The sequence below is a fragment of the Danio rerio genome, chromosome 4 (assembly GCF_049306965.1).
Source record: "Danio rerio strain Tuebingen ecotype United States chromosome 4, GRCz12tu, whole genome shotgun sequence".
NCBI classification, from domain to species: domain Eukaryota; kingdom Metazoa; phylum Chordata; class Actinopteri; order Cypriniformes; family Danionidae; genus Danio; species Danio rerio.
Window position 1 is genome coordinate 41,408,566 of NC_133179.1, and position 15,050 is coordinate 41,423,615.

The 15,050-nt window shown below is 38.1% G+C and overlaps 1 protein-coding gene across 1 annotated transcript; it reads left to right on the plus strand.

The window, feature by feature from the left end:
* The first annotated feature begins 1,029 nt into the window (after positions 1-1,029).
* Positions 1,030-14,836, plus strand: si:dkey-59l11.10. Its single transcript, XM_017355519.3, has 10 exons — positions 1,030-1,110; positions 1,784-1,834; positions 2,955-3,059; positions 3,280-5,199; positions 6,404-6,577; positions 7,230-7,403; positions 7,509-7,682; positions 9,232-9,405; positions 10,233-10,279; positions 11,210-14,836. Exons 2-10 carry the CDS (start codon positions 1,791-1,793, stop codon positions 11,728-11,730), a joined length of 3,333 nt encoding a protein of 1,110 aa, XP_017211008.2. The 5' UTR covers positions 1,030-1,110; positions 1,784-1,790; the 3' UTR covers positions 11,731-14,836.
* Positions 14,837-15,050: the final 214 nt, after the last annotated feature.

Sequence of the window (15,050 nt, forward strand, 5' to 3'; positions counted from 1 at the left end):
AGTAAATAAACGAATACTGTCAGAAACTAACAAAATCACTGATGTTAATAGACAAAACTGAAAAGTTTTTTGGGAGCTGACCACGCGCACGTCTACTCCTCAGGCGCCATAACCGGAACTCCCTGTAATGTTGAATTTTAACAGTCGAATTTGATCCACTGAATTTATGGAAGCGAATATTTGAACTAAAATAAAATGAACTGAAAATTACCTTTTAAATATTATACATCGTATTTTTAAAGGGTATTGAATATTTTGTAAGTGAAATCTGAAAATTGAATATGAATTATTGAATTTTTAAGTATGAAAACGTGTTTGAAATATTTTTCATTGAAATATTCACAGCTTAAATAAACAGATATGTTAAATTTCAGGACCTAAAAATACAAACCCTGGAATTCAAGTCATTAAAATGCAAGAACTTGTTAATACGGTGTATTAATTTTTTCAGTTTGTGATATTCAACAAGCTTTTTAATTCAAGACTTTTGGCATTGATTTTGTTCCATACTTTCTTGCCTGGAGTTTGAATTTCTCAGGGGTTTACCATTGGAGTGTTTAAAGACTGCTCTGCACCCTGCAAAATGGCTGCTGACTGTAAAGTGGGCTTATGATGGTATAAGGTATAGCTGTCAATCAGTCCTAAATTACTATTAAATCCCAAAATCTTTTCAACAAATTGTATAAACACACTTATTGAATATTATTGAACAGCATCCTATTGAAAATAATAATATAACAGAGAGATCTGTATGAGGTGTACTTATTTATATATAAATCTCTAATCTTATTTTATAGGTTCAACATTACTGTAAATATTCTCCAGTGACCTCTCAGATTTCATCTTAAATACCTTTTCTAAATTTTCCATCAACACACTCGTGCTCAGAGAATCTGCACAGATATCTTCAGCTCCAGTGGTTTGTGTGTTGTCTTCAGAACACGCCCACAGTCAGGATAATCTCATTAATATTCATGTCAGTGTCACTCTGTGGAGCCAATAATATTTGAGGATATACCTGTAGATCACACAGGTGTGTTTTAGTGAAGTGAAAGAGTGAAAGAGCTCAGATTGTGTTCCTGCTGCACAAGAGCGTCTGTACTTCTGCATGTGAGTTTAACACTTCTACATTACGCTGATTTGTGGAGATGATGAAGGGTTTATATGTGTGAGTGTGATTTAAATGTCTGATCCTGAAGATCTAATCCTCAAACACAGATTAAACACTGAGTCAAACACACTCATTTAAACACTGTGTCTAAAAGCTTTATTTTTAATCCCTTTAAAGTGTTTGTGCTCTTCTATATCAGACTGACTCAATAGTGTCCAATAATTCAGCATTAAATATAACTCTAAACATTCAGAGTCACCAAATCAAAAGTAAAGTTAAAGCAGACCTTCAGTTGAACAGGAAGAAAAGCTGCTGAAAACAACAAGCTGACGATCCTTAAACAACACTGCATTTAACCTTTGACCGTCAGAGTAACTCATTAACCAAATATCCTCTTTAGTAGAGAGACATTTTAATACTCACTAAATCAACAATTGGCTGAACCTGAACTTCTCTTGATAAACTCTATATAACATGCATTTACCTTAAATCAAATGTGAAACAGCTGAGATGTCAGATATATATATATATATATATATATATATATATATATATATATATATATATATATATATATATATATRTRTATATGTGTGTGTGTGTGTGTGTGTGTGTGTGTGTGTGTATAATTGTTTCCTGAAAGCTCTGCTAATGTCTGCATTGGTGTTTTAGCTGCAGTATGGCAGAGGAGCGAGTAAAGGACTCTCTCTCAGAGAAACACAGGTATTGACTCTGTTTTTACACCATTATTTCAACACTTTCTCTGAAGAACAAAGACCAACAACAATGCACTTATTTGTGTTGCTATTGCCTGATCAAATGATGGACAAAGCTTCAGTTTACAGCTTCAGCAAATGTGCTTAGATCATTCTAGATTACAGACAGCTTGATCTGTGCTCAATGGTGCGGTCTATTTCAGTTCTTCAAAATAACCTTAATACACATCCTTTATAGACCGTATCACCCATGAGTCCACAAAGTGGTGCAAACGGATGTGCTATTTTAACAACATGACACAAAACATGAAAATTACTGTTGTGCTGATCTGAAAAAAGCAACAAATCACACTGTTCACCTCTTGCACCTTGTGATTTTTTTTAATAATATATACATTAAAAACTATATAATACTATAATAAACGTATCATTCGGTTTCATTATTAGTAATAGCTTGACCCACATGCAATCTCTGTGTGCAGGAATATGCAGGTTTTTATCCCACCACTGAGTCTATTTATTTACCAGCGTAAATGTGTGTACATTTATATTATTCAGTTTATAAATTAATTTTAGTAATATTATTGACTAATATAAAAAATGTTAATTAGATTTATTTACAATACAGTTTGTGAAGTCATATTATTTGTCTATTAGTAGATTTATTAAATGAAAGTCTTACTGTGTTTACCAAATATGTGGATCTAAATGGATTAACATTGTAAGCATGAAATAAGTTTAAAAGTTTTTATTTCATGTATTAAGTTTTAAGTTACAACTATGATTAAGATACACTATCACAATACTTACAAAATCATTCTGCATAAATTCTGCTGTACAATTAGCAAAAAATGTAGTATAAGAAGAAGAAAAAAATGTGACAGAAGAATGCACAGAGCTGTGAGTAAACTCCACGTAAAAATATTTAATATGAATATTGACTTCAATCAAAAACTTTGAACACAGGAGACACAAGTGGGAGTGTTGGTCTGTGATTCACATATTCAGAAGAGTATAATAATGATCTGATGGCTATATTGATCTGAAATTTTACTCATGAAAGGTTTATCTTACACCTTAAAAATCACCTTGAGGTTGTGATGCTCCTTTTCCTCTAATGTGTGCAGTGTGAGATCAGGATCATGTGTGTCCAGCGCTGTGTCTCTGAAGAGTGACGGGTCAATGGGTCTTCCACCAGTATTCAGTGAGAAATCACCATCATCTGCCCAAAGGTATTTAGTGCTGTACATTATTCATCACACATGAACTGTATTTCAGTATTCATCAGGACATTTTTATTATACTTAATATGTTTAAAAGAGTCTCTTTAATAAATTGTGTTCTATAATGTTGGCTGTCTTGGGTGTCTCCCTTTTTTACATCCTTTATGAGTCATGAGGCATGAATATTGGGTGCACTCATTGACTCTTTGTGTTGTTGTTGTTCCTGCAGTGTGGATAGAGATGATCAGACTGGAGACCTGCAGCAGGATTCACTCCAACCAGAACATGATGAACTTCAGAGAGTCAAAGAGCAGCACAAAACCAGCATGAAGAACAAGTATGAGAGATTATTTGAGGGAATCAACCATGGAGAGACTCAAACCCTCCTTAACAGCATCTACACACAGCTCTACATCATAGAAGGAGAGAGTGAAGGAGTGAATGAAGAACATGAGGTTTTACAGATGGAGAAAAGAGCCAGAACAAAACCCTCACAACACACTCCAGTCTACTGCAATGACATCTTTAAAGCCTCAGCTGGAGCAGGACATGAGGAGAAGATCAAGAAGGAGAAAGCCCAGATCAAGACTGTTCTCACTAAAGGCATCGCTGGAATCGGGAAAACCGTCTCTGTGCAGAAGTTCATTCTGGACTGGGCCGAGGGAAAAGACCATCAGGATGTAGATTTCATGTTTGTGCTTCCATTTCGAGAGCTGAACTTGATCAGAGATCATCAGTACAGTCTTCATAGACTTCTGCTGGACTTTCATCCTGAACTTGAAGATCTGGAGCCCAAGATTTATGAGCAGTGTAGAGTTGTGTTCATCTTTGATGGTCTGGATGAAAGCAGAATCACACTCAACTTTTCAGATGAGGAGAAAGTTTGTGCTGTGACTGAATCTTCATCAGTGGCTGTGTTGATGTGGAGCCTCCTGAAAGGAGATCTGCTTCCCTCTGCTCTCATCTGGATCACCTCCAGACCAGCAGCAGCCCATCAGATCCCCTCCAGATACATCAAGCGTCTGACAGAGATTCAGGGATTCACTGAGCCTCAGAAGGAGGAATATTTCAGGAAGAGAATCAGCGACGAGCATCAAGCCAGCAGAATCATCTCCCACATCAGAAGAGCAAGAAGCCTCCAGATCATGTGCCACATACCCGTCTTCTGCTGGATCTCCTCCACTGTGCTTCAGAAGCTCCTGGAAGAAGATGTGAGTGCAGAAATCCCTCAAACTCTGACTGAGATGTACATCCACTTCCTGCTGATTCAGATCAACATGAGGAAGCAGAAGTATGAAGAGAGAGATCCAGAGAAACTCCTGCAGTCCAACAGAGGAGTGATCCTCAAACTTGCTGAAGTGGCTTTCAGACAGCTGATGAAGGGCAATGTGATGTTCTATGAGGAGGACCTGATTGAGAGCGGCATAGACGTCGCTGACGCCTCAGTGTATTCTGGGATCTGCACTGAGATCTTCAAGGAGGAATCTGTGATTCATCAGAGGAAAGTCTACAGCTTCATCCATCTCAGCTTTCAGGAGTTTCTGGCTGCTTTCTTTGTGTTTTACTGCCATTTAACAGAGAACAGAGAACAGCTGAGGGGGATTTATGAGAGAGAATATTCAGATGATTATGACAGAGAATATTCAGATGATCAATATCTACAGTCCAGCTCTGAGAAGTCTCTGTATTTTCTGCTTAGTTTAGCAGTAGTTAAAGCTGTCAGGAGTAGTAATGGTCATCTGGATCTGTTCCTGCGGTTCCTGCTGGGCGTCTCACTGGAGTCCAATCAGAGACTCTTCCAGGATCTGCTGACACACACAGAGGAGAGCTCAGAGAACATCCGGAGAATCACACAGTACATTAAAGACCAGATCAAGAGAGATAACGGTCTCTCAGCTGAAAGATCCATCAATCTGTTCCTCTGTCTGCTGGAGGTGAAAGATCAGACTCTGGCCAGAGAGATTCAGGAGTTTGTGAAATCAGACAAACACTCAGAGGAGTATCTCTCTCCTGCTCACTGCTCAACAATCTCCTACATGATTGAGATGTCAGAGGAGCCGCTGGATGAGTTAGACTCTAATAAATTCAACACATCAGCTGAGGGAAGACGGAGACTGACAGCAGCTGTGAGAAACTGCAGAAGAGCTCTGTGAGTATTCATTGATTGATCACAGAAGACACACATCAGTCTGCACTGAAGACTCAGATCAGTTTAGTGAATCACTGCCCTGCTTTAACAGAAAATCTTTAGCTGGCCATATCGTCCCCCTGTGAGATCGCTGATACACCATATTACTGCATGGGGACGCGGCGGCAGTGTTCTGTTTCCTTATTTGCTCATTTATTTCAGCATTTCTAAACGTATTTAACAAACTTTTCTTGACTTTTTACTCACACAAACAACATTTGTACTTATTTAATAATCTACTTCATTTGCTTTACAGTTTATCCTGGAAAATAACTCAAATCCCTGTAAATCCCTGTGCTCCTCCAGCTGAATAGGACATTTGTTGATGTGTATTTGCTCAAATCTAACACAGTGTTGCTCTTGGATAATTGTGTTTGTTTTCTGATCAGAGAAATAGTGTAATTTTAGACACAGTATTACCGTCTCGCCGCAGACATGCCTCTAATATTACATTTACTGTAGGCCTAAACACTAAACTTTACACTGAGCTCAGTAAAATGCTCTCTGATTAGTTATTAATAATCTGTTCAATAATTCAGTACAGTCATATAAATGGGGAAATACAGCTTTAGTTTAATGTAGATTCAATCAATAAAAAAATAAAAAGATATTTCTAAATGAAATAAACAGGCTTGTTCTGAGGCATGAGGGTGGTATGAGGGCCCGATGTCCACAGGTGGGGGTTGCAGCCCAACACCATGGTACAACACCATGAGGTAGCCTGACTGCCATTAGGTACTGAGATGAGATCCTCAGACCCTTGTGAGACCATATACGGTCTGGTTGACCCTGGATTCCTCCTAATGCAAGGCAATGCTGGACCTCATGTGTCTGGAGTGTGTCAGCAATTCCTGCAGTTCACTACAGCTTTGAGTGTGACTCCTAATCCAGTCCTCCATGGGTTAATACATTTGATTTCCAGTGATCATGTCTGTGTGATTTTGTTGTCAGCACATTCAACTGTGTAAAGAACAAAGTATTTAATAAGAATATTTCAGTCATTCAGATCTAGGATGTGTTATTTTAGTGTTCCCTTTATTGTTTGAGCAGTATATATATATAGTTTATTTCCAGTGTTGCTTTTATCACTGTAGACTGGACTCATGAACACTCAACACTGCTCATTTCCTACTGCTGATTGTGTTGCTGTTTGTCCTCTACACAGACTGCAGTGGTGTAATCTTACTGTTGAGTGCTGTGAGAGTTTGTCTTCAGCTCTACAATCCTCAAACTGTGTGCTGAGAGAGTTGGACCTGAGTAACAATCACCTGCAGGATTCAGGAGTGAAGAAGCTCTCTGATGGACTGAAGAGTCAACACTGTAAACTGGACACACTGAGGTAAATGATTCTCCACTCTACAACATTAAAAGTGTTTTGATTGAGATGGAAATGTCCAGATATATTTAAGAGCATTAGTGGAGAAACTGCAAAATGCTGCTTCTCAAATGAAAGTTGCTCTTTTTCTTAATCAGTTCAGGAAATCAGTGTATTTTAATGATTATTTTATTTAATTACCTCTAAATCTTTATTTATATTTTATATTTTTAATGATCATATTTATAGTTTATCTTTAAATTGGTTTATTGGAAAGATATATTTAGGAATTTGTCAGATGTTTAGTCATTCTGACAAAAATAAATAAATAAATGAAACAAGAGAAGCAATGTGGATGAGGTCTGATGAGGTTTCTGGACCCGGCAGCAGGTTTGACAGGCTCTGATCATTTGCATTTTGCAGGTTCATAAATATATAAAGTCTTGTGGTCCTCTTATCTGAACTAACATTTTGCGTTTTTTTTTTTACATTAAACATGTTCAGGAATATATTAGATGACATTTAATATTCAGTTTTATTAAATAACAATAGTCAATAATTCTAATTGACACAAATTCCAATAGTTTAGTCATATTATTAACCTCATAGTTTGTTTTTACATCAGATGAATGACTGAAATCACACTGTTAATGTAATCTGTGTTCTTCTTTCTCAGATTGGCCGCATGTAAACTCACTGTTCAGTGCTGTGAGAGTTTGTCTTCAGCTCTACAATCCTCAAACTGTGTGCTGAGAGAGCTGGACCTGAGTAACAATGACCTGCAGGATTCAGGAGTGAAGAAGCTCTCTGATGGACTGAAGAGTCAACACTGTAAACTGGACACACTGAGGTCTGAGTTCAAACACCTGTCTGATGTAACAAAAAAAAAAAAAAATCAATCAATCAGATCACATTAACAGTGTGGTTTTTAGTAATGTGTGTTCTTCTTTCTCAGATTGGCCGCATGTAATCTCACTGTTGAGTGCTGTGAGAGTTTGTCTTCAGCTCTACAATCCTCAAACTGTGTGCTGAGAGAGCTGGACCTGAGTAACAATCACCTGCAGGATTCAGGAGTGAAGAAGCTCTCTGATGGACTGAAGAGTCAACACTGTAAACTGGACACACTGAGGTAAATGATTCTCCACTCTACAATAACTACAGTCAGACAGTTTCATATTAGAGCTCTTCATGCTTGAACATGTTAACATACTATACCTGTAGTTAACCCTCAGGGGTCTGAGGTGATTTTGGGACCCCTGAGATGTTTTGACATGCCCTGACATCTGTTTTGTAGAGATAAATATTATGTGTGGTTAGTAGGTTTTAGAGAAACAAATGTAGCTGAAATACGAATCTAAAACCAGACTGAATGTGCCTGAACAAGAGTTTAGAGTAAGCAGTCTTGTAGACTAGAATATTTACTGCACAATTATGTGAAATTATTCTGTTCTCTCATTCAGAGAAAACATTACAATGATCTACATTTTGTTAAGTTTGTTTTGGCTGATCTCAGCTGTATGTGTGAGTGACAATGCTCATGAATAATTCACACCGGAGAGACAACAGACACTCCCCCACTCACCCATCAAGGGCAGTGTACAGCAATGTCCATCTGCAGAAGCTAGCCCAAACTCAATGCTTGTTGTGTTACTGCTGTGTGACCATGTAAACACTCTGGGTGAACAATATACAGTGCTCAGCATATATAAGTACAGCCCTCACTAATCTCTCTTTTACATTCATAGTTTAATAGGAAGCTCTACAGTATTATATTTGTGCATATACAATAGATTAGCCAAATCTGGAGCTCATCTAACCAAATAACTCATGATAACGGTGTAAAAACTAGTACACTCAAATTTATATGTTATAGAAAAATATTAAATACAAATTTATATTTAGCCTGAATTTAATTGTATTATCTTTCAATTTCTGATTATGTTTGGTGACTAAAATATGATGTTCATGAATAAATCTGTTTAATAAATGTGTTCTGTTTAAATGCAGCAGAATACACTGCCTATATTGACTGAGAAATGGAGGAAAGTCTTGGTTTTCAGAATGGGCTGTCCTCCATTATGCTGAGCGCTGTATGTGACTTATACAGCCGCACATATAATATATATTTGAAATGGTGTAAAACGTGTTCGCCAAACTCTCTTGTGCATTAATCCAGCATTTAATAATCATTTCTGAATGAGTCTGAGACACTGAAGTAGAGGAATGACAAACGCTTTAAACACAAGAATAAATCAGATTTAAACATGAAAAACAATTACTGTAAATCTAAATCATATTTGAAGAGCTTTAATATAGATTTCACTAATAGTTGCAGTCTCAGTTCACTGTTTGAAAACTTTACCAGGTTGTGTCTGTGTGTGGGTGTCAACATTCAACATTTCTGTGTGAACAGCCCTTAAGTCTTACCAGATGTGGAGCCCAAATGTGCTGGGGTAATATTTTATTTATATTGATATAAACTTCTACAGATGATGTCGAGTCCTTGTTGAGTGTGTGAGTGTGTGTGTTTGCTGATGCGATCAATAAGGAGAGCTGATCAGGATGTGTGTGTTTATCACTGCTGTTGACATGAGCAGAAACAGCAGTCAGCATCTTCACAACACAAAGAGATGTGTGATTATCCAACTGTGTGATGTGGACTATTGCTGTGTTTGTAGATTGTCTGGCTGTATGGTGACAGAGGAAGGCTGTGGTTTTCTGTCTTCAGCTCTGACTTCAAACCCCTCACACCTGAGAGAGCTGGATCTGAGCTACAATCATCCAGGAGATTCAGGAGTCAAGCTGCTCTCTGAACAACTGGAGGATCCAAACTACACACTGGACAAACTCAAGTATGTGGAGCATCACTGGCCTTGTGCTTTTACACTGAATGGCTTTAAAAAGACACTAGAAAGCTCTTTTGTGATCAGCTTCAGTTTTCTGTGAGGGTTATGGGGTGAGGACAGACAGAAGATACAGCTTGTAGAGTATTCCAGTCATGTCTATGAAGAGCAAATCATTGAGTGTGAAATGAATCTCCTCTGTAAATGTTGGAGTGTATTGGCTCAGTTACAGTGACATTAAGCGGGACACACTGTACAGTTTCAGCATTTGAGCTGAGCAGAGAAACTTCTTCCTCCATTTCTGCTGAAGAATCCTACAATATCAGGTCAGGAATAGGGTTGGGGATTGAAGATGGATTCAGATTCTGGAATCAGACACTTGGACTAATGTTCAGACTCTTGTTCTAAAATCAACATCTGGATTCCTCTTCTCTGTGCACACATGTGTATTTTTCACTTGCTAATCTGTCAGGAACTTGGGCGCTGGCGAGCAGCTTTAATAATCTGAACATAGTTTAGAGATGGACTGCAACATGTGCTCAAAGGCTGCATGTGCTGAAGAACGATGGCAAAGCTAAGTGTGATCACTGTAATAAATGAATGTTGCAGCAGGGTGTCTCCATCAACATGAGCAGTATCTGCGCTCGCTTCACCAACAGCAGAGGAAAAGAACGCACTGTGTTACATTCATTGTGCATCCCGGCTCAACCAACAAGTGTTGTGTGTTTTAGCTCAAGAGTTTGGAGCGTGTAGCTGAGCGGCTCAGTGCTAGCTTTAGCTTATTAGCTGAGGGGGAAACTAAACAGCTCATTCTCTCCATCTGTGTGTGTTTACAGTCTGGATCATGGAGGACACACGAGGATTACAGCAGGACCACGCAAATGTAGGACTACACACACACACACATATACACACAAACTCACACACAGACACACACACACACACGCACACTCAAACTCACGCACGCACACACACACACGCACACACACGAGGATTACAGCAGGACTGCACAAATGTAGGACTACACATACACTCACACACACGCACATACACACACACACACACGCAGACACACACACTCTCACAGACACACACGACACACACGCATTTGCACACACGCATATGAGCATATACACACACGCGCACGCGCACACACACACTCACAAACTCACACACACAAACACACACACTCGCAACCACATGCACACACACACACAGTCTCTCACACACACTCACACACACGCAACCACATGCACACGCATATACACACACATGCACACATATTCTCTCACACACACACACACACACATTCTCTCTCTCGCACACACTCACACACTCTCTTACACACACAGACAGACAGACACACAAACAGCTATGAACACATGCGCTCACACACACACACACACAATCAAACACACACTCTCTTTCTCTCTCTCTCTCTCTCACACACACACACACACACAAACACATGCTCTCTCTCACACACGCACACACACATACACTTCTCTCTCACACGCACACACACAAACGCATCCTCTTTCTCAAACACACACACTTTCACACATAAACACATACACACACAAACACACTCTCTCTCACACACACACGCATCCTCTTTCTCAAACAAACACACTCAAACACATACACACTCTCACACACACATAAACACACACACATTCTCTCTCTTTCTCACATACACACTCTCTTATAGACAGACACACACACAAACAGCTATGAACACACAAGCGCACACACACACACACACACACACACACACAGCTGTGGTTGTAAATGTGTGTGTTCTTGTGTTCAGATGTCTGTTTCCTCACTCTGGATCCAAACACAGCACACACTCAACTCATTCTGTCTGAGGAGAACAGAGAGGTGAAGAGTGTGAGAGAGAATCAGCCGTATCCTGATCATCCACACAGATTTGATGTTCATCGTCAGGTGTTGTGCAGAGAGAGTGTGTGTGGACGCTGTTACTGGGAGATTGACTGGAGTGGAGATGATCATGTGTGTATATCAGTGTCATATAAGAGCATCAGGAGGAAGGGACATGAGTGTTTGTTTGGAAATAATGCTCAGTCCTGGAGTTTGCGCTGTGTTTCCTCCAGTTTCTCATTCAGTCACAATGACACAGACACTGATCTCCCAGTGAAGGCGCTCAGCAGGAGAATAGGAGTGTTTGTGGATCACAGTGCAGGAACTCTGATCTTCTACAACATCTATAGAGACACAATGAGCCTCATCCACTCAGTCCAGACCACATTCACTGAGCCGCTCTGTGCTGGGTTTAGGCTTTATCCTGGATCATCAGTGAAACTGAGCTGAAGACTGACGAGAGATTTACCCAGAATCCTCTGCGGGAGCAGTCAGCAGCAGTGTGTGTGTGTGTGTGCGCTTGTGTGTGAGAGAGTATGTGTGCTTGATTGTGTGCATGTGAGAGTGTCTGTATTTGTGTGTGTGTGTGTGTGATGCATGTTGTCTGTGTGTGTGTGTTTGAGAGAGAGAGTGTGTGTGTGTGTGTGTGTGTGTGTGTGTGTGTGTGTGTGTGTGTGTGTGTGTGTGTGTGTGTGTGAGAGAGAGAGATTTTTTGATTTTACAAATCCTTTTATTAACAAGCAATTATTTAACAATTGATTTACAGCTCAAATCAATTCATTTATAAAAAACAGCTCTTCATTAATGACAGAACACAAGCCATCATCGCAACACCATTCAATTTTAAACACATTAATTGCTTTCATCATTTTATAGTAATTAAAATCAACAATAATTCTTGATTTTACTAGGTTTTTAAAAACTTCTACAATGTTTTTACCATTCCTCTTTTCTATTTCATTTTTTCTTGTAATATAAATAGCTGATTTTGCTTGACCAAAAATAAAATTCAATAATTGACATTTATATTTGTTTTGTCTTTTATATTTAAAACCTAATATAAAACATTGTTTCGTAAATAAAAAACCAAGTAAAGAAACTAAAACATTTAAAAGATCAAACAGAGGAGCAAGTCTTTTACAATACATAAAACAGTGAAAAATTGTTTCCCTTTCTAAACAAAACGGACATTGATCACTCACACTAGAATTTATTTTAGTCACAAATGCATTAACAGCTATAGCACCGTGTAAAATTCTCCACTGCAAATCCCCCGATCTTTTATTCAATGGTGGTTTATACAATATTCTCCATTCTGGTTTTTCTTCTTCTACTAAACACAGTTTATCTCTCCACACAGTGTCAGATCTCTCTTTTAAAGTACACTTATTATTTAGTTTCACAATATTTTTATAAAGCACTTTCCCTTTAACTGTACTAAAATCAACATTCCCATTTTCCTTAAAGCATAACAATGGACTATTAATCCCAGAATTTTCAATCTTAGGTGTAAGTCTAATGTCTGGGAAACAATCTTGATCATTAGGGAAAATAATACCTTGACTGTAACCTTCAATTAAAATTTTTTATTTTTCATTTAAAAAACTTTTCAAAACATTCAAAAATTTTGTAACAAACCTCACCGATCTAATTCCCATATATAAAGCAACATTTTCTGCATCTCTTAGTCCAAAACCCGCCTTGTCCAACAATGTCTCTTAGTTTGGTCATTTTGTTGGAAATAAGCAATTCTTTTAGTCCTGGGGTATCATCTTTTGTTACATCAAGGCGACTGCCAAGAAGTACTGGTTCTTCAAGCAGCCAGAAAAGAGATGTTGTTGAATCTGCCTGTAAATGTTTAAAAAGTCCCCATACTTTAAAAATACTTTTGTAGAAAGAAGGTATTCCAGTCAGATCTAGATGCACATTATCTGTCAAAAAAAGTGACACATGAAGATTCAAGCCATTTATTCCACGTAGGATGCATTGAGCTAAAGGCCTCCACACGAGATTTTCAGGCCCATACAACAACTTCTGAACGAATTGTAGTCTATATGTGGCTCCCCTGCTCACAAGATTCACCAACCCTTGGCCACCTTCATCTCTTGGCAGAAACAGAACACTTTGAGGTGTCCAGTGCAAATTGTCCCAAAAGAAGTTGACCAGTTCTCCTTGAATTTTTGGTAAGAGTCCAGCAGGTGGATCAACACAAGCAAGTTTATGCCACATAGAGGAACTCACCAAATTGTTAATAATGAGTGTTCGCCCTCTGTAAGAAAGTTGTGGAAGCAACCATTTCCACTTCTGTAAACGACTTTAAATTTTTTCAAGCAATCCGTTCCAGTTTTGTTGAACAAAGTCACTTTCACCTAGATGAACTCCAAGGTATTTTAAAAAACCCCTCTTCCATTTTAATCCTCCAGGTAAAAGGGAGGGTCCCTTTTCCAGTCACCTATGAGAAGTTCTTCACTTTTTTCCCAATTAACTTTGGCAGAAGAAATCTTTTTAAAATTGTTAATGTTAATACATTCCAGTCTTCTTACACCATCAGTGTTAGTTATAAAAAACATCATCTGCATATGCTGAAAGTTGCACTTGAGCATTACAGTGGGGTATAGAAAAACCTTTTAATTCCGCTCTTAGTCTGTGTAGAAGAGGTTCAATGGCAATGGAATATAACATTCCTGACATAGCACAACCCTGTCTAACACCCCTCTGTACATCAAAAGGAGCGCTTAAACCACCATTGATTTTGAGTATCACATTGCACTCTTACATAAAATACATGCTTTTAAACATGGACTTTTGTGTTATTTGTATTGTGCATGTGTGGGTTTGTGTAATGTGTATATGTTGTTTTTTTTTGTCAAGATTAGCATTGTGTTTATGTAAAAATTTCACTTTTATGTCAAACAATAGCCCATATCATCTTCCCATTCACACTGAAATAACTACAGACACATTTTCCTTTAAACATCATTTATTAACCAAACATAGAGAGTTTACATATACTTCCCAGTTTCCACTTCTCAGCACCAAACATGTTTAACTTTCAAACAAAGCCATTTATACAGGTTTTTTCTGCCTTCACTTTGGAGCAGCCATTTTCCATGACATCATCAGGGTCACAACCCCCTGGTCAGTAAATAAAAATCACAGTTTTGTTGTTTAAATTTGTATTGGTTATTTGTTGTTTTGTATTTTGAGTTTTGTATGCAAATTCATTTACTTGCATTAATTTATACTTATGTTGAATGTCTTTTTATGTTTTTTTTGTCTACATGTCAACCTACTACCAATAAAATGGTTGAACCCATGGGTGGGGCCAATACTATAAAATGGCCCCAAACATTCACTTGGAGTGGGTTGTTGTAGGAGAAGGTTGTGTTGTGTCAGAGTATTGCGAACAAATTTTGTTCAGGTCATTTCCTTGATTTAGCTGAACAAACCTGTATATACATTGTAAAGTTTGTTTATTTATTTTTATTGTAATTGTGTCACTTTCACCTTTTTGCTGAATTTTTGTCTTCACTTTGTGTCAAATAAATCATTCTTCACTTTCACCAGTGGCTTCTGTGACACTATTTGCCTCCATCTACCCGGTCAATTGTAACAGTTACAACCACAGTCGCAACTAACCACAAAGTTAATGGAATCACAAAAATATCAATCTGTAAGCATTTTTGCATAATTTATAGAGGAAAATAAACATGCATTATGGATGTCACCAAAAAAGTATGCAAATTTACAGTATACTACATACTTTGTAA